The sequence below is a fragment of the Leopardus geoffroyi genome, chromosome A2, assembly GCF_018350155.1.
Source record: "Leopardus geoffroyi isolate Oge1 chromosome A2, O.geoffroyi_Oge1_pat1.0, whole genome shotgun sequence".
NCBI lineage: Eukaryota > Metazoa > Chordata > Mammalia > Carnivora > Felidae > Leopardus > Leopardus geoffroyi.
In genome coordinates, this window is record NC_059331.1 from 168,900,138 (window position 1) to 168,921,050 (window position 20,913).

The 20,913-nt window shown below is 49.5% G+C and overlaps 1 protein-coding gene across 4 annotated transcripts in view; it reads right to left on the minus strand.

Moving 5' to 3' along the window:
- PTPRN2 (protein tyrosine phosphatase receptor type N2) overlaps positions 1-20,913 on the minus strand; it is an 809,741-nt gene that overhangs the window by 569,538 nt on the left and 219,290 nt on the right. For all 4 annotated transcript variants that reach the window (XM_045496335.1, XM_045496337.1, XM_045496333.1 and 1 more), the window contains one exon: positions 12,997-13,110. In XM_045496335.1, the coding sequence (XP_045352291.1) occupies positions 12,997-13,110 (114 nt within the window). The remainder of the gene's footprint in view (positions 1-12,996; positions 13,111-20,913) is intronic.

Genomic DNA, 20,913 nt, shown 5'->3' on the forward strand with positions numbered 1-20,913 from the left:
CATGGTACGGAACCACACTTCCTTGAGGGGAGTGTATTCGTTTTTGTTTTGCTTTATTTTGATTCTCTGTTTAAGGTCTAGGAGCCTCCCTAGTTTTGGTGGAAAATTTTGGTTTTGGTTGGTTTCAAATGTTTTCCCAAAGGCGTTTATCCACCTGCCTCTGTCTTGAAACGTGAGGTTCGCTGCATGTCCTGTGGCAAGAACACAGCCCAGAACGGCCGAGAACGTCAGTGCCACTGCTGCCTGGTGTGTGGCTCCTGCCTTGTAACAACTCTTTAGAGGACTAATAGAGTATTGAAAACACGTACCAATGTTCCTGACCCTATACTTCCATTCCTGACTTCAAATAAAAGTGACTGCTTCATACAGCTTTGACGTTTACTCACATGACCGGCTGACATGCCCAGAACCCTACAAAATCACAACAAAGTTTTAACTCAAGAAGAGAGAGATGAAAGAGGGAGAGAAAGAAGAGGATGATAAAAACTATTTCCAAAATGAGAGGTCCAGGATCCATTTGTAATTATCTGCCCACCTGAGTCTAAAGGCTTTTATTCGATAAGACAGGTAGTACACAAACCCGTAATGTGAACAGAAGCTTGATTGGCCCCGTGACCTACACAGCTTTGAGTGAGGTTTCATTCCAAATTCCAGCCCAAAAAAAGGACCTGCCCCCCACCCCCACCTTCCCGCTTCTTTCAGAAATGCAAAGAAATGCAAGGTGTTCTGTGCCATCTGGGAAGCGTCCAGGTCTCTCCTGCAGGGACACCTAACTCTCCCGAGGGAGAAGACTCTGGCGCATCGGAAATGAAGCCTCCAGGAAGCAATGATGGTCCCCGCTCCAGAGTGCAGGGTGCTCAAAAGCAGGTGCCGGCCAGCCTCCGGATGTGGCAACCTAAATCAAGCCTTCAGCTTTTCAAGTTTTAAAAGGGATGAAGTCTACCTGACTTCACACTTAAAATTAAAAGGCAAAATCTGTAGTTCACATGAGAAAAAAATGCAAGCTTTTACAGTGTCCAAAGTTAAGAAACCTACCTTTTAATCACAGGGGTAGTATATATTGTGCCAACATTTCTTGACATGTAAACATCTTCTGAAAGACAACAATTCGATTCTCAAATGCATGTAAAGAATGACTTTGGTTTGCCCCCTAAGTGACAAGTCTTAGTTTTCATTTCTGGTTCCCATATTTGTAGTCTTTCATGTAAATTAAAGGTTCACTCTGGTGTCAGCTAAGTGCATCCCAGCTCGAGAAGACAGAGTTGTGTTTTCTGCCTCTATTCTGCCTTGAGAATCAGTCATGCGATGGTCTGCCGTCAATTCCTGAAAGAAATGTGTCTAGATGAGCCACAGGAGGCGTGCCACTCAACAGGACAGGGGAGGCGGACTGGAGTGGAGAATCAGCGGAGGAACTGGTGAGGGGGGTGATTCCAGCGGAGGAAGGAGGGGGGAAGCCCAAGGCTGAAGGGACGCAGAGCTTGGCGGCTTCCACTTCCCTCCGTGGGATTTGCTCGCCTTGCCGAGAGCTGGGATGTGTGTCCACTAAACCCTGCCTCACTTTGCACTTCACCACACTTGCACCCAACTTCCACACTTCCACGGGTGTTTGCTGTATCTGGTGCCAGTTATCAAGCCATCATCTTGCAGCTCTCTTCTGCACACTATCAGATCCCATGGCTGACGTGACTCGATAGTTACACACACGGAAAGATCAATTTGTGTCAGTCTAAACCCTCTTGGCCCATCCTCTTACGACCAGCTGTCTACCCTTTTGAGGCTGCTGGCAGGGCAGTGTGTGGTAGGTGGGCATGGAGGCTCCGGGGCCCCCAGGCCCCTGGTGCTCCCAGGAGGGTGGTGGCTTCCTGGACACGACACTGAGAGCCGGGCACAGGCAGTGAGATGGCCAGAGGGCCCAGTGAGTGTGGCCAGAAGTCCCTGTCCTTGGCCAGAAGTTCTGAAAGCCCTTGAATATCATAGATAACATGATATCCTTTCCCCCAAAGACATATATTTCCTAGTCATTCTGTTCCTTAAGAGATAATGGTGAGAGTGCCGTGTGCAGAGTAAGACTGATTCTCTCAGAATGGAGTTCTTAGAGGAACAGACACAAACTATGCCGTTTCTGGTATCACGGCTCTGAAGAGCCGTGGAAAAATAAAGCTTTAAAATTGATCGTATTTGCTGTTCTAAACTACAGGACTATTTTCTCCTAATTTCAGACCGATCAACATTTAGAAGAGTTAGAACTAACTCTTTGGCTTTCATGTGTCTGTCCTGATGTCAATAATCTGGAAACCAATTCTGAAGTGTACCAGGGGAGCTCTTTGTTCAAAGGAAATGTGCCAAGAATGCTTTAGGAAGGTAGAGAGGCCCCCTTTGCGATGTGAATGACGTTGCTAGTCCGCTCATTTCATACCATGTTTCCTTGTAGTTCGGCAACCCTCAGCCCACACACTGCAAGCCCACTTTCACTATTCTTTCTCTTTCTTCAGAGAGAAAATGTTTGTCGCAGAAGGGGTTTTCCTTTAATTAAGACCTCTCGTCTCTCCTTTGATTGCAAAATTCACCAGCGAGAAGGGGTGCTTTTGAGCCAAGGAGGAGATGTTACAAGCAAATACGGACTTGGAAAGAAAATGTGGTTCAGGAGGATTCTTAGCAAACAGAAGGTGATGGTCAATGTTTAGTCACACAAAGGCTTTTGCAAAGTTTGGGCTGCGATGTGTACATACTGCATGTGCCAGGTTCAAAGTCACACAAGCTCTGCGACCACGTATTTCCACAGCTGTGTGCCCTCATCGCTGCATATGGCTTGTGCTATGTTTGGGAGAGCGCCACGAGAGACACTTTGTGAACAGCATGGATACCCCACTATGGGTATAGACAGTGCTCACTGAATTTACAAAACCAACTTTTTGAAAATGTAGGTATACGACTTTTTACGTATACAACAGGCATATTCAAGTGTTCTACAGCATTCTGCATCACTCTTATGGTTTATAGTTCTTTTTAATTGCCTTTTCACATTCCTTAGAACAAGGCTGTTGATGGTATTCTCTCGTGATGTTTAAACTCCGCTTATCTGTAGTGATGCTCCCTTTTCCCAAGTGTTGTGTATTTATTCCTTTGCCGTACTGTTGTTGGCCAAACAGAAGTCTCTCTAGTTTATAAGTCTTTTCAAAGAACTGGGTTTTTCGTATGTTCTTGCTGTTTTCATTATTTCTTTTTCACTACTCCTTATTTTCTGCTCTTTTCTTCATTAGTCCCTTTTTAAACTGCCTTGTGTTTACACTGTTGGCTTTTCTATTATTTACCGTGTCGCAAAATGGTTCATGCATACAAAAAGGAATAAAACCATCTGATAAACGGACTGCACTCACCACTGTCTTACGTAAGACACACAATGTACAACGCTGCATCAGAGCCCCCTGCCCCCGACTGCAGCTCACTCTGCCTGACTCCAGAGGTGACCACTATCCCCACGTTGTGTTCAACGTCCTGTATTCCCCGCTCCACATGCACGGTGTGTGTGAGTTCTCCTAACCAGGAGACAGTACAGTCCTCCTCTTTCATGTTCACGGTCTCAGACTCTGCATATTCTGTACGACCTCGCTTTATTTATTTGCTCAACATGTTTGTGAGATGCAGGCATGTTGACACACGTGCCTCCAGTTTGTTGACCCCGGTTACATATAGCGTTGAATCTCTTCCTGGCTAATGGAGGTTTAGCTTACTTCCATTGGTTTTCATTACCACAGATGTAGCAGTGCCTGTTACAGACGGAGCACAGATATACAATCTGGAGTCCATAACCAGAAGTGGAGGGCTGTGGTTTGGGTATTCACTTAACCCATTTTTTTTTTTTTTTTTTTTTTTTTTTTTGCTAAAACAGCTTCCAAAATGGTTGTGTCCGCTGTGTCTAAGAATTTTCAATTTGCCCCAGACTCGGGTCAATACTTGGGAATGCCGTATTCTTTCATTTTTGCCATCTTATAGTTAATGAAATAACCTCTTGTGATTTTAACTTCCATTTTTCTAATTTCTTGTGAGGCTAAGCGGGCTGTATTTCTCACCAATTCATGAGCACTCTTTATGTTCTGGGCCTGAGGTGTGACTGCTGCCCTGCCTACCGACCCCCTCATGGCCTCTCCACCCCCTCCAATCACCACTCACCCTCAGTGGCCCCTCCACCAGGTTCCCACCACGCATGAATGTCCAACTGTATCTAATGAAAATCCTGAGAAGGACAAGCATCATCACTGTGACTGTGCATGCCCTCCACGTGCACCTCTCCATCTCTCCACCCCACAGCACGAATCTGCCTGGAACTCGGAGGGGTAGTGGGCCTCAGTTGGACCTCAGCAAGAAGGAGTGACTCCAATTTCCAGGAGCATAAGGGGGTTTCCTAACAAGGGAAGACAGGTAAGTGGAGACTCACTGCAAGCAAAGAGAATGGCCGAGGAAGAATATGAAGGGAGCAAAGCTAGGCTTACGTGTCCCACTGCACAGAGCATCTTGGCATAGCAGGGGACACGACGCAGAGCCCACAGCCCACCCCTGTGCAGAAGGCCATCACGTCTGGAAATCACTGCAGCCCATGTTGGTGTTCTGTTCCATTCCATAGCATTAGATGATTTCTTTTCATTCTCTTTTAAGGAATTATAAAACTGTGTTAGAGTTTGTTTTTCTTTTAACTTTGCTTTTTTGCTTTCGGTTTTGACATACAGCTCAATACAACAGGAGACTCTTGCCAAGAAATAAATCCATAGTTGTTTTCATGACAGCAAATTATGTGCCAACGAGTGACATTTAAATGCTGAATTTTAATGGCTTGTCAGAAGAAGTGAAATGTATTTTTTAAAAATTTAATACACAAGAGAACAATGAGGAGCGTTCTTCTTGTAGGACACAAGAATGGTAAATAGAAAGTGAACACGTTTTTTTCCTTGATGTATATATTTATGTTGGAAAAGAAAGTTGCACAATTAAAGCCCATTTTCCCTTCTTTCTTCAAGAGGAAGTCTCCTGAACGGAGGTGCAAGCAGCTGTCAACGAGACCAGCAACCATATGGCCAAGAAGCAGCCTTGATGTACGGAAACATACAACCTGCTGTACTTCAAATGCAGCTACCTGGGTAGAATGGTTTTAAGGGATTCCGAAGAAGCTCCCTTCCCCAAAACCATCCCATATCAGGCCAACCAAGTTCAGTACACCAGCAGGATTAGAGATTCTTTTCCTAGAGTAAGACATACACTGCCAACACCTCCAGGATGTTATTATGGTATTGAGCTTTGCATGACCAAGGTGAAAAACCCAAAACATCCAAAGGACAAGTCAGGAAGAAACTAGATAACAGACTGAAAATATCTGAGAAAAAGTTCTGGATTACATGGCACTGTTGGAAACAAGTGTCAGATGGAGGACCCCAAAGTGGTGTGGACACATACATGTGTTCATGTGTTTTTATATGTGTGTGTTTCTGTGTGTGCCCATGTGTGTGCACATGTGTACGTGTGTATTTGTGTGTGCACTCAGTCATGTGTGTGTAAATGGACATGTGTGTGCTTGCGTGTGCTCAAACGTGTGTACATGGATGTGTGTGAGTGCGTGTGTGTGAATGTGCGTGTTTGTGTGTGTCCTCACGTGTGAATAGACATGGGTGTGTGCATGTGTATGTGCGTGGTAGTGTGTGTGCTCACGCGTGTGAGTGTACATGGGTGTGTGCATGTGTGTGTATATGGACATGTGCATGTGAGTGCATGTGTGTGCGTTTGTGTGTGTGCTTGTGTGCGTGCATGCACTCACATGTGTGCATGTGTGAGCTCACATGTGGAAGTGTGGAAGTGTATGTGCGTGGTTGTGTGTGCTCACACGTACGTGGACATGTATGTGTGTTTGTGTGCTCACATATGTGTGTACACTGACGTGTGCATGTGTATGTGCATGTTTGTGTGTGCTCACATGTGTGTATGTACATGGATGTGTATGCATGTGTTTGTGTGCTCGTGCGTGGGCATGTATGTGTGTGCTTGTGTGTTCACGTGTGTGCACGTACATGGATGCGTGCATATGTATGTGTGTGTGCTCGCGCACGTGTGTGCACATGGATGTGTGAGTGTCTGTGTGTGAGTGAATGTGCATGTTTGTGTGCTCACATGTGTGCATGTACTCACACGTGTGCATGTGTGTGCATGTGTGTGCTCACACATGTGCATGTACATGGACATGTGTGCATGCTTGTGTGTGCTCACACGTGTGTGCACGTGGGCATGTATGCGCATGCTTGTGTGTGCTCATGTGTGTGTGTACGTGGACATGTATTGCATGCTTCTGTGTGTGCTCACACGTGGACGTGTGTGTGCTCATATGTGTGTGTGCTCATGTGTGTACATATACACATACGTGCTTGTGCATGCGCTCACATATGTGTGTACACGGACATGTGCGTGTTTGTGTGTGCTCACACGTGTGCATGGACGTGTGTGTGCGTTTGTGTATGCTCATGTGTGCGCTTCTGTGTGCTCACATGTGTGTGTGTACATGGATGTGTGCATGTGTGTACATGTGTTGATGGGAGTGAAGGTACTGCAGCCCACACCCAGAGGGGCAGCCATACTGTCCAGAATCAAAATATGCCAAAATCACCCAACTGTAAACTTAGCAGCTGAGGTAACATGAGTCTCCCCTGCCTGTGGCAGGGCCAGCAGCACGAGCCCTCGGACGCGGTTACAGGCACAGGGCTGAGACACACCAAAGGGCCTCCGGTCTTAGTGTTTCTCCCGTGCTTACTGAAGACACAGATTCCCAGGTCCTGCTCCACAGTCCTTGTTGGAACCACTGGAATGGGCCCAGGAATCTGCCTGTTCCAAGTTTTGAGGATGAGTTTCCCTAGCCCAAGAAAGCCAACAGCCCCAGGAAAGAGAGGTCACAGATCACAGATCAGGGGGCAAAGGGCACCCTGGAAAGCAGTCCCAGGGCAGAGCCGAGCTAGGAGGCTCAGCTGCGCGGCCACAGCACTTGTGTCCTGTTGCCTGCGATGCGGCTGAGCTGACCTTCGGCAAAGCCTGTGGCAGGCTGGGGACTCAGGGAGAGGGACTGCTTGCACCATGTGGCCGGTGTGACCCCCTGGCTCCAAGAAGAGGCCCTTGTCTTTGAGAATGTGCACCAGAGACACGGGGGCAGTAAGAGCTCATCCCAGGGCTCACAAGCGGTCAGAAAGATCGGCTGTATACGGGCCATGTGCTGAGGGGGCAAGCACGGAGCGAGGTGGGGAAGAGAAGAGCCACTCCTGCCTCCCTCAGGGAGGCTACTCTTGTCCACGTCCAGAGTCGCAGGCCATGGCTGGTGTGGGGCCGAGATGAGGCCAGGAGTGCCCAGTCACAGGAAAGTCAGACCCAAAAGGGGGCCACTGTAAGTACAAGCTATTTGAAGGGTACATCCATGAGCCTCTCCATCACTTTAACGTGCCCTCTTGTGACTAAGCAGCAAACAGCCATCAGCAGCAGAGGTGACCCCCCAAGACAGAACCCCACACCTACCAGACATCTCCCAGCTTGGGTGGGAAGCACCAGGTGGCTCCCAAGAGACTCACACGGCCTGCTCCAGGACCAGCCAGAGGGAATTAACTTAGAGCTGGGGGTGGGGGGCGGTTTCTAGAGCAAGATGGATGTCACAGGGTAGGACTAAGTGTCATAGGGCAAAAGTGGGTGTCCTAGGGTAGAACCAAGTGATCTAGGGCAGGACTTGGTGACCTAGGACAGGACTGGGTATCCTAGGGCAGGACCAGGTGATCCAGGGCAGGGCCAAGTGATTTAGGACAGGACCCAGTGATCTAAGACAGGACCAGGTGACCTAGGACAGAACTTGGTATCCTAGGGCAAGACCGAGTGATCTAGGACAGGACTGGGTGACCCAGGGCAGGACTGGGTGTCCTTGGGCAGGACCAGGTGATCTAGGACAAAACTGGTGACCCAGGGCAGGACTGGGTGTCCTAGGGCAGGACCAGGTGATCTAGGGCAGGACCGGGTGATCTAGGACAGAACTGGTGACCCAGGGCAGGACCGGGTGTCCTAGGGCAGGACTGGGTGATCTAGAACAGGATTGGGTGACCTAGAGGAAGACTGGGTAGAGCAAGCAAAATGCCTTTAAGTAGGCAAATGGATAAATAAACAGTCGTACCTCCAGACAGTGGAATATTATTCAGCACTAAAAAGAAATGAGCTATCAAGTCATGAAACTAGAGGTACACGGAGGAACCTTAAATGCATATCACTAAGCGAAAGAAGCCAGTCTGAAAAGGCCTATATATTGTATAAGTCTAACTCCATGAAATTCTGGAAAAGGCAAAACCACGGGACACAGTAAAAAGATACGTGGTCAGATGATTAGGGGGAGGGATGAACGGGGACGCACTGAAGACTTTTAGGGCAGTGAAAGTACTCTGTATGATTGTGTAGGGATGGACACATGTCATTGTACATTTGTGCAAACCCATGGAGTGGACCAAAAAAAGTTAACCTTAATGTAAACTATGGGCATTAGTTAATTACAATGTATCAGTATTAACTCATCAACTGCAACTAATATGCCCTATCAAGCCAAGATGTTAATAACAGAGAAATCTTTGGGGAGGTGGGGATAAGGGAGTATGTGCAAAGTGTCAAGACTTTCTCTGCTCAACCTTTATGTAAATCTAACATTCTCTAAGAAATAAAATCTATGAATTAAAAACCTTATTTGCCTTTATGCTTAACCACCTCCACAAAGTACTGCTCCTATGTCTCAGACTCACTCTGAGCACTAAACCTGCAGTGTAACCTTGTGTGACTGCAGTGATGCCATCGGAATCCCCAGCTTCACAGGGTCTTTAGGGCATTATCTGGGAGGGACGGAACACTGAAAACTGGGAAAGAGATACATGGGCAGGTCCTAAGGAAGTCGGGACACTGAACCCCTCCGTTCCACCAACCTTTCTTTGCCAGAAGAAGCCCTCCTTCCTCTCCCGCTAAAGAGGCTAACCCTGTCTGAAGAACGTGTCTGAGCCACCCAGGTGGTTGCCCCACATGGTCCTGCTGAGCCTTCCCCAGACACACCGTCACCACCTCTCACTGCATCTGGACCTACACCTGGACTTAAGTCCCAGCAGGCCCCAGGGTGGGGAGGCACAGAGAGAGAGAGAGAGAGAGAGAGAGAGAGAGAGGGAGAGAGAGAGATGCCCTCAAAGAACGGCATGATCTTGCCAATTTACACCAACAGAAACCTGGGAAACACATGTGGGAATGGCTCTTAAGTATGTGAGATCAAGATGGAATGAACAGAAATTGGACCAGGCTAAATGTATTGATATGGGCCACTAAGCGCAGATTCTCCAACCAATGTTTTAGATTAGGGGGCTGGAAACAGCTTTAACAGTTTCCACCAGTGGTTGACATAAACAGGCATCCGAAGGGGGTGTCCATATGAAATGACGTGGAGATGCCAGAGTTTCCTGGTTATATCACAAAGAAGCAAGTGTCTGAAGGCACACGGAAATTGGGACACTGGAGTGGATTGCCATGTAAGACCTGCTAATGACCTCAGGAGGGTCAAGAGGATATGCCTTACCCAAGACTATGAGAGATGAGTTTAGAAGAGTGCCCCAGCGCCCTTGAAGAGCTCTGTGCTGATGCCCCCCCAGGTCAGAAAGTACCGTGGGAGAGCTCTCCTCAACCTGGGATCCCTAAGTGCAGAGGGGACGACGGGATCTTGAGGTGGCAAGGGCCAAGGGGGCGCATGTAAGAGCTAAGGACAGATGGATGTGGTCACCACAAAGCAGCAAGCAGAAGACCGTTGTTACTGATTAGGTGAGCAGACTGCTCCTACCACTGGAATAGACAGACAGAAGGCCTCCAAGAGTCTTAGGGACCTGCATAAGCAGGAAAGTTCCGGATCTACAGAACTGAGGTCTGGCTTGAATCACCAACACAGAGTCACAGCCCTTCAAACAACTTCCAGACTTGGCACAATCCCAGGTCATAGGGTAGAGCCCCAGGAATGAAGCTGCAGGGTTGGGGCAGAGTCCCTGAAGGGTACACAAGTCAGCAATTCATACAGGGATTCCTTCTCCTGGCCTTCCCCAGAGGGACCTGCGCCCTTGTGCCAGGATGAGTGTGTACCAAGGGAAAAGGAGATGATGAGAGTCTTCAGTGGCTATCAAACACTGACTCTGAACTGACGCTAACAGCAGAAAAACCCAAACATCACTGTGGCCCCCCAGTCAGAGCAGGGGCTTACAGAGGCCAGGTGATCGCACTCACTCTGTCGTCATTCCCCCAGCTCTGGAGTGGACACACTCAGGGGCTGGCAGGTCCCCCACACTGATTCCCTGACTGGCAGACCCAGGGCTATTCTGGTGGGAGAGGCCCAAGGACAGCCTCTGGATATAAAACCTTGTACCAAAAGCGATACGGCCTCCCTGGAGGGCATGGTTAGTGGGAGATTAGTGCCACCGTCAAGGACTTGAAGGATGCAGGGGAGGTGACTGACACCACGCCCCTTTCAACTCTCCTGCTTGGCCTGTGCCCAGAGAGGTGGATTGTGGGAAAGGACAGTGGATTATCATGAACTTAACCTGGTGGTGACTCCAAGTGGTGCTGCTGTTGCAAAGGTGGTCCCCCTGATGGAGGAGTCAGCACAGCCACGGTGCCCGCGACGCAGCTGTTAGTCTGGTGACCGCTGTCTCTACACCCATACTTAAGACCAACGGAAGCTGTCTGCTCTCACCTGCTGAGGTCAGCAACATGCCTGCACTGTGCTATATCACAGGTGTATCAACCCTCCAGCCCCCTGTCACACCTGCACTGTGCTATATCACAGGTGTCCCAACCCCCCAACCACTGTCATTATCTGGCCCACCGGGGCCTTAATTAGTTCTCTCCACACAGCATCACGCATGGGACGTCGGTAAATTTATCAATGATGCTGATTGGACCTAATAGGGAAGAATAGCAACTACCTACCTATGTGGCTAAGACACCTGCACACCACACTCGGATGCTGCTTGGCCCTTCGGAAGGCCCCAGAGGCAAATCACAGAGCAGACCCTTAGGGCTTGGGAGCAAACACACATCTCTGCAGATAACTACTCTCCTTTCAAGAAACCGCTTTTGGCTGCTACTATACCTTAGTCAAGAATGAACGCTTGGCCACAGGCCACCGAGCTACCACACGATTCGGTTACTATGAACTAAGTGTTGTATGACCACAGCCGTCTTACAGCTCACACACGTTGTTGGCCCTCTGTCCACTCACTCGGATCTGTAAGCGGCTGCCAGCAACTGCCCTTTCCCCCAGGGTCCCATTCAGCTTCTGGGAACTGTGCACGTTCGGCATCCTGACGAGGGGCTGACTTTCGCAGGACACCTCATCACCAAGGTCAGGGCCACGAGAACGGTCACGGGCTCCTGTCCGTCCTTGTCCTCGACCTCTCATCTCACACCCATGGTCCCTTCCCACTGCCTGCCCTGCAGATTCAGGCTCCAGACCAAAGACAGCAGTCTGGTAGACATACTCCATCATCGCCCGTGACTGCACACGACCAACTCCCTGTAACTGATCGCGCACGCGGTCTCCTAGCGGTTCTGCTTCCCTGCCTGAACCTGGGACAGTTAGTGTCCTGGGGAGAACGGCTGCCATAGTCCAATGACTTGGAGCGAATGAATGAATGTAATTCTTTACTGCAGAACTTTCCGGCATGTTCACGAACCAGCATACATCACGAACATTCAAAAGGAGGAAAGGAGCAAGTAATGTTTCCCAAACCTACTGGCCCACAGACTTTTTTCTTGACGGAGCCACTGATAAGCTCTGTGGGATGTGATGTAGAAATGGACTCAGGTCCATGTCCCTCTCCTGGTCCCTCCTTCCAGGCCTGGGCCCCCAGCAGGGCCATTTTAGGTCCTGACCACGAGACATGCGAATTTCACCCTCCAGGAGCTTCACCCTGACCCTCACCTGACACCAAGGTGTTGTGTTTGCAAGTGGGCCTCCTGTCCAGGCTCCGAGGGCACAGGAAACAGGGCTTTACTGCCGTAGTAGGAACAGGGCATAGTAATGCGAAGCATGCGGATGCAGCTTCCCCCTCTATTTCAAAAATCATATACATAATATAAATTACGTATGTGATAATTATGTGTATAATAATATCTGAGTCATTGTAATTGTTTTTATTCTGAAGTTAGCTAACATACAGCGTGGTCTTGGCTTCGGGAGTAGAACCCAGTGATTCATCACTTACATACGACAGCCAGTGCTCATCCCAACACATGCCCTCCTCAATGCGCATCACCCATCTAGCCCATCCCCCCACCCTCCTCTCGCCAGCACCCCTCAGTTTTTTCTCCGTATTTAAGAGTCTCTTACGGTTTACCTCCCCCTCTGTTTTTATCTTATTTTTCCTTCCCTTCCCCTATGATCATCCAAGTTTCTCAAATTCCACATGAGTGAAATCTTATGATATGCGTCTTTCTCTGTCTCCCTGACTTATTTCACTTAGCATATTTTTAAAACTATCTTCTTAGCACCCCTGTGAAGTAAACAGGTAACAGGAAGCTCCTGTATAACAAAAACTTGCATGATGACAGTATTTAGAGGCAAACTGACTTTCTGGGGTTGATCAGTGGCTGGCTTGCACGTGGCTGAGGGGGGCTGGTCCCAGGCCTGGCGTCTCTGTCACGTGACCTGTAGGTGTCTCTCCTACTCTCTGAAGCACCGTCAAACTGCTGTGGTTCCTGGACGCCCGGCAGCATCTAGGGCCACCTCTAGCCCACGAAGGGAACCCCCGCTGGAACCTTCTAGGAGTAAGGCTGCCTGCTCCTAGCCCTCTTCTATCTCAGCACTGGTCCCCCGACCTAAGAGGCCCATGATCTTTAAGGAGAAGCAAAGCACCTGCTGAACGCTGGGTGCAAAGGCAGCTCGGGCCAGCAGCCCAGGACAGGGCAGTTTGGCCCACACCTGCCTACCTGTTCGGGAGAGCTTCTGCAAGGTGGCTGCCAGGTGCTGCAGAACCGCCGGTGACACTTCATAGCGGTGTGTGTCTACTGCTGGAACCTTCTGGCACCTTCCAAACACTCCATCTGTGAGAAAAGGGAAGCAGAGAAGAAAAAGTGACATTTCATTTTCAGAGAGAAGAAAGGCATTACACACATCCTTGCAATATATTCTAATTATGCACTGTGGTGAGGCTTTGGAACGCGGCTTTAGAAAGTCATCAAAACACTATCATAAGTCAGAAGCACTTGGAAAGTAATGGTTTATTTAAATAGAAGAGCATGATAAAAAACACAATTTCAAAGGTACAGAGAAAAGGACGTGAATTCAGAGTAGCTGGCATTTTCTATTCTACTCCCTCATCCCTTCCCCCCTCGCCACCCCCGCCACTCACTTTTTGTAATTTCCTGCCCCTGGCTTTCACCTTTCTGACTTGAAGCTTTGCTTCTGACAGTCCTGTGACAAAAAAGCCAATAGTACCCAGGAACGGTTTTCCAGATGAGAAACAGAACACCCAGGAAATACAAATATGAATTTGTGGAAGCCTGAGGATCGTGGAAGTACCTGCCACGCAGGCTGGCAAACGGGGGCAGATGCGGGAATGGCAGTGAGGCTGCTCAAGGTGCTTCCAGAACAAGAGAGACTAACGGGGACAATTTATCTAGTCTGTTCCATCTGTCTAAAATGACACACTCTGCTCATCAACATCTTTTCAAACCACACCCTCCAGTTAATTTAGGCCCCAGTTAGTCTTTATTCGGCAAATTGTTCACTTTGAAATAAGCTTCCTGTAGGGGGTTCAAACATCCAAATTACTGTCCTTCGTACACACAAAAGACTAATTCAAGGGCCAGGCGGCCATCTGCAGCTTCAGGCCCGGATGGAGGGGGAAACACTTCCCTTATTGTTCACAACAGTCTCACTGCACGAAGTGTAGCCGAGGAAAAGCCTTCAAGTGCAACAAGTTTAATCGCCAGAGACACGTTCGCCCAGTGCCAGGCTGACTCAGTGATTACGGGTCTGATGGATGGCGCTGTGTGATCGGCAGAAAATCACCCTTAGTATGGAAAGCATGTCGTGGATTTCTATGGGACTTTGCACAGCAGGGGACACAGCCGGCACAGCTGCTCATTCCGGGCACACCACGGCCATGCAGAAAAGTCAGACCCTTCTGCCGGCCCCGCCCCCCGCACAGGGCTCTACTGGGCACCTCTGCCGGTCACCTCTGTGGGTCACCTCGGCCGTGCGGAGCTCTGCCGGTCACCTCCACCCTACGGCACCGCCCCTCTGTCTGAGTGACTCAACACAACGGCCATCTCCGGCCACAGTGATTCCCAGTCACAGTTCTCTTGGAGGGAGGGTCTCATCTCCCTGCCACTACCCAGTGAGACGGGCAATCTGCTCCACGTGAACACAGACAGCAAGTGTCCCCGTTCTTTTGATTTTGCCTCGTGCGAAGAACCCTGTGCCTGTGGATGGCGTGTTCATGTGGGGAAGGACGGGGGGGCAGGGAGGAGAAGGAGGCTAAGAGAAAAGCTAAGAACTCTCTATAATGTACCTGAAACTCTCATTTTACTTTACAAATGGAGTATCTCGAAGGTAGAATTGTAACATGTAGAGACTGGAAGGGGCATTAAGATGGGCTGACCCCACATTTTACAGTTGAGCGTCGTGACCTGCTAAGGTCCTCATCAGTGAAAAATGGCCAAAGACATTTCCTATCTATTTTGGAACATCCCAAGTAAATTAATTCCCTCTGAAGTATAAACGGCTTCACCCTTGAAAGTTGGTTTGTGCCACACAACGTGCTAAATATATTCTTGGAAAAATAATTATTGGATTTTCTTGAAATCTCTCTCTCGACTATATACTTAAAACACATATATATAATATAATACATGGTATTTTTGTGCTTTTAAAATTAGGTTTAGTTTTAGCTAGTCATTTGGTTTTAATGATTTAAATGTTGAAACTAAACCAACCATTGATTCTCTTTGCCCCTAGACTACAGCCTTGCTGATGAGGCAGGACAGACCTTTCCCCAGTACATTTCTTTAAACTTTATCCTTTAAATAAACTTTATTTTTTAAAGCAGTTTTAGGTTCACAGCAAAGTTGAAGGGCAGGTACAGAGAGTCCCCATATACCTCCTGCCCTCACGTATGCAAACCAACAGCCCCCAGCCTGAGTGGTACATTTGCCACAACCAATGAGCCTACAGTGATGCCTCTTTATCACCCAAAGTCTGTAGTTCACATCAGGGTCGTTCTCGGTGTTGTACACCGATGGGTTTGGACAAAAGCACGGTGGCACGTGCTCACCATTATAGTGTCACGCAGGGTAGTGTCACTGCCCTGAAAATCCTCTGTGCTCCCCCTGTTCACCCCTCCACGCCTCTCACCCCTGGCAACCATTGACCATTTTACGGTCTCCAAAGTTGTGTCTTTTCCAGAATGGCATATACAGTTGACCCTTGAACCACACTGGTGTGAACTCTATAGGTCCAATTTATACACAGATTTATATTTTAGCTATTTTTAGCTACACAGTACTGTGCAGGCACACATGTGTTTGGTGTGTGTACATATGTGCATCTACATGTGTGTATACTGTGTGTGCTTGTGTCCACGTGTATGTGTTTGCATGTGCGTCTACAAGTGTTACGTACACATGCCTTTGCATGTGTGTTGTGTACACGTGACATGTGTGCTGTGTGTATGTGCATACACGTATACACATAGACAGCCCTGCCATTTGTCTAGCGGCCACACTGTGTGAGAACCCAACGATACAGCCATTCCAACATCATAAATTCATCTAGGAAACAGATATGTTAACACCTCCCTACCAGAAACCTGATTTCCTTATTTATTTCTCAATAAACAACTTCACTACTTTTTTCTCTGTTTCCTCTGGATGACTGTGTGTACACTCCTAATTTCCAGCCCCGTCATGCTGTGTATCTGAGGTGCCCTCCGCATCCTAAGGAGTGGATTCCGTCCCTGCCCACACTGCTCGGCCTCATCCTCCAACCTCAGGAAACGCACGCCCTGCTCTGATGTCCCCCCTGCTGGACAGGTGGGATAGCGGTGGGACATGCATCCGGGGCAGAAGTGGACATGCAAACTACTCACTTGTAACTGTGGTACAGGCTACAGAGGGACATGCTTCGGGGCGGCACAAAGACGGGGCACTGACCTCATCCGACACATAAAGACCCCAGGGAAGTAGCAGCCGGTTGGGCTCCAACATTTACAGAAAGGGGCTACCTACCTAGGGCTGGCAGGGACATCTAGGCAGGGGAGCAGGCTCTGTGGAGGACAGGAAGCGTCCGGTCGCTAGAGCTCTGGGACCAAGGCACTGAGCTCCCAGATGCGGAGCGAGTCAGCGGTGCGTGCAGAGCCTGAGGGCATGGAGAGGTTCAGCCCTCCTCCAGGAGCTTCTGGCACCTTCCAGGCAGGTTTTGCATTTTGCCAGGAGCCACGGGGTGAGCTGCCTGTCCAGGGGAGGGTGGCTCAGCGAGGAGGGTCACCATAGAAGTAAGAGAGCAGGACAGATCCACAGTCTTTTCAGAGGTGAACCCGTAGGACACCAATGCCACCCAGCTGTAGGCCAGCCCCTTCCACGAGTCCACGGCACAGAAAGCCTCTGGGGTTCAAGGAAATATTCCGAGGGACAGCCCATGGAACATGTGTTTTTCCAAAGCAGAAACAAAGCTGTCTTGCTGCCAGCTGGGAGAGGTGACCCAATGGCCCCCAATCAAGTGACACCGCATCCTTCCGTGGGGAGGCCACCTCCCAGACCTCTGTGGGCAGTAACCACAGCAACCACAGAATCATGGACTGTGCTTAAATCCCCAAACTTGCTGACGGCTGTCCCCAAGACCAAATTTCTGAGATGACAATCCCCCTCCTCATTTTGCAGAGCAGAAGACTGGGTCTCCACTGCTTCTGGAAACCAGAGACTACACGCTTTTAAACAGAAAAACAAGGGATGTTTGCAATCCTCGGAAAATAGCTGCTGCTGTCCCAGCTGAGTGTCACTGACCAGACGGCCATTTACAACTGGGAAGTGGGTTTCTCCTGTTAGAAAGAGAGACCTTGATGATTTCTTTGCTGTTTTTTTTTTTTTTTTTGAAGAATGTGAAAAAAACAGCTTGTTCATAATGTCTGTACTTTTGTTTTAACCAGTATTCCTTGGAGCACTATTCCCACAGGCAGAAGTCATTTTCACTCATCAACATCACTGTCCCCTGAACACTGATGCAGGCCTGTGGCTGTGCCCTCCTCCTGGACCGGCGTTCCAGAATTCACTTCTCCCTCGGTCTGTGGGGCTGTGCATGTCCCCAGGCTGCATAGCACACACGTGTGCACACCTGTGTGCACACACATCTCCACATCCCTCTGGCACTGACATTCTCCTCTCACCTCCAGGCACCATGGGCTCCTGGAAGGCAGGCACCAGAGCTACGCCTCTTAGAGCTCCCATATCTGACACTACTCTGCACCCACTGTAGGTTCAATAAATATTTGTGACCGATTAACTGGTGTTTTTCCACTTGCCTGAAAAAAAGCTGAGTGGCGCCTGAGCAGCTCAGTCGGTTAAGCGTCTCAATTTCAGCTCAGGTCATGATCTCACAGTTTATGGGTTCGAGTCCCGTGTCAGGCTCTGTGCTGATAGTGTGGAGTCTGCCTGGAAGTCTCTCTCCCTCTCCCGCTCTGCCTTTCCCCTGCTCGCTCTCGCTCTCTCAAAACAAAGAAACATTTTTGAAAAGCTGAGATGCCCACAGAAATGTATACCACCATCAACTAGAATCTTAATTCGCTGGAACTCACACTGATTTAGAAGTGCACAAGTCCCAGCACATGACCCTGCTGGAGGCAGGACCAGGGATCCCTGAGAACAAACCCAGGGGGCTCGTGGTGGAGCCTGCAAATGAGGGGGTGCTCCTCCGTGCTCTCAGCAAACACGGCACCTCCTCCCCCTCTAACTCCGCGCAGGCTCAGAGCACCGGTCCTCCCCCAGCTCATCCATCCCCAGCCTCACACGTGGAGGACCTCTGCTCTGGGGAAGGCATGTTCATGTTCAGAGATATCGGCCCCTTTACTCTCAGGATGCTGTGGCTCTGGGGACTGCAGAGTGCAGGCCTCCCAGAGAATGAGCCAGACCAGCAGGTCAGACTACCGAGCGGCTGTGGGCTTGAACAGGTGGGTTTAGGTCTGTCTTGGAGAGAACCATCTCTGTTCAGCGTCCGTCACGCAATTCACCTCGGGCTTGCATTAAAGGGCATCCTGAAAAAAAGCCTGTGGAGTCTACACTGTACACCTGCTGAGAAACGTCCCTCATAGCATCGTCAGTGTCTCTTCGTAAAGGCCCAGACAGGGAAGGAATCCCCCAGACCCCAGGACAGGACCCACCCACCTTCTACCTTCTACCCTCTTGTTGGTCACCGGCTGTTCTCGTCACATCTCTGATCTTGTTGTGCAGGCTCTGGTGGTATTTTTTTTTAAGGAAGTAACCATTTTCTTTGCGCCCATCATATTCAATCCTCTCTTATTTTTCCGTCTGTCCCTGTTTTTTATTTTTTTATGCATCTTTTTTTACATCTCTTCATTATTTCTTTGGGAAGAGATAATGAGACTAGGTAATTCACAAACACAATGTGATCACCTTATTTAGATTTTCAGAGTGGGATAATTAGTTTAGGGCACGTTTAGAAATTATTGCAAAGCACATACCTGTTCGATAATTTGTGTAAATAGTTTATTCATGTAAATAATATGCATGTGCAAATGTATTATCTTTGTTCCCTGGAAACCCTAAGAACAATATTCTTGATTTTGGAGCTAGAAGGGATCGGCAGAAAAGGCGTCACAGTTATAAGGTCTTTGCAAATGAGGGTGTGCCAGAGGTGGCATTACAATAATTATGGGGCAGGAGAGAAACATACAGTAAATCATCCGTATGCAGAATCTCCTTGCAGGGGTAAAAACAAGAGCTTTCAGGAGGTCTAGCCCAGGGATCAGCCTTGCCTCTTTCCATAATCATAGAAACAATGGCCTGTGACATACATTTAGTTTCTCAAAATACTGCACACGGTAAACGATAAATGCATTCATGCACCTTGTGAAATGGCTGGTCAACCCCATGGGACAAAAGGAACAGGGGTCCGTCTAAAGCAGCTCCCGGGGGCTTGCAGGGGAAACACAGGAAGTGGTAAGGGGTTTGACCACAAGGCCCTCCTGGGACGTTCCAGGAATTTAACCCAGTGCTCAGAAACGGCACACAGGCTCAGAGAGATGTGTTTTGGGGCACCCAGTCCCTGAGCCCACGGTGGGTGTACCTGCTGTATCTGAGCACCCATAAGCTGCCATCTAGGAAGTACATTACATTTTGTAAAACGGGTTCTGGTTCACCCCCACCCTGCATCAAACTTGGCACCTAGGTGGCAGCAGGATGAAGCAGCAACAGCGACCCCTGGTGGTCACCTCCCCACAGCACAGGATCCTCACAGGGACAGTTGGTGGGGGAGCTCCTGGGAAGCCCAGACAGGCCAAAAACCATATCCACAGAGCTGCCTGGACCCTAGTTTGGAGATGGTGCTGGTGTTCCCCAGGGAGGCAGGGGAGTCAGTGACATGCACATGTAGACACCCACACAAGCTCGCATGCTTGCACACACCTGTGCACAGACTTCTACACCCATCCATGCACACTGGGGACTGCCTGGCCACAACCAGGCCAAGGGACACCCCCCCCCCACTTGCAGACAGATGCCTGCACCCACCTTTCAGGCAGGCTAGCGTAAAAGCCCCGCCCTCCAGTGTCATGCTGTTCCAAGCTAAAGCACCCTTTCCTTTTTTCTGGCCTCCCCTCTGTTGTCCCGTAGGACCCTAATCTCTCTCCCCTCCTCCCAAGGTAGCTTATCCTCCCCCCACCATGCTGTTCAGGGTGTCCACAGGCCATGTAGAAAGGACCTGCCCCATCAGACCCCAGGGACGCCTCTGTGCACAGCATGGCCGGGGACACACAGAGGGGCCGGCTGTCCGGAAGCTGCGAGTCAGCCTCGGTCCTCAAGCTCAGGAGTGACGACGCTCTGCCACCCCTTCTGTGAATACTGGGGACCAACTTCTCCCATCGCCTGAGGAGTGTGGTACGGTCTGGGAAGGTAAATGTGGCTCATAAGCCCCAGGCTGGTAGCCAGGCTGGGCAGTGGGTGAACAGTGAAGACGGCAATAAGAATAAATAAAACCGGTCCCGTCACTGTCACTGAGCGCTTATGCCCCAAGCACTTTCCTAAGCCTTTTATGTGCAAGAACTCTAAACCCCCGTCACACTCTGATGAAACACCACCATCCCATTTTACACCAGCTGGAAACCGAGGCAGAGAGAGGCAGGAGCCCAAGGTCTCAAACCCAACAGCGTGCCTCCGTGACGCCTGCGAGCCCTGCCTGGCCTCTTCCGTCACGTTCCCCTTCGCCTTCTGGCCGTCATCACCCTGAGCATTAGCTTTCCTTTCCGTACACATGTCCCAGTTTCTGACGTAGAAAACAGTTACACTGCGGTGATGGAATGTCTTGTTCTGAAACTCATGAACAAAATTCCCTGGGTCCCGTTTGTCTACTCTGGATGTAAGAGCTAACGTGTTTACATGCAGTTATGATGTGCCAGTAGCGCTCCTACACACGCAACTCAGTTAATCCCAGGACAACCTGCCATGGTCTCAACCGTCACGGTCTCCTTTCACTGTTGGGAAAGCGAGGGCCCAGAGAGGTTGTGTGACCTGCCGAGGTCACACAGTAAATGGCAGGCTGGCCTAGAGTCTGCACATCCTTTATTACCAACATGCCGTCACTTGTGCAGCCGTGACGGCACCAGGCCAGGGCAGGGG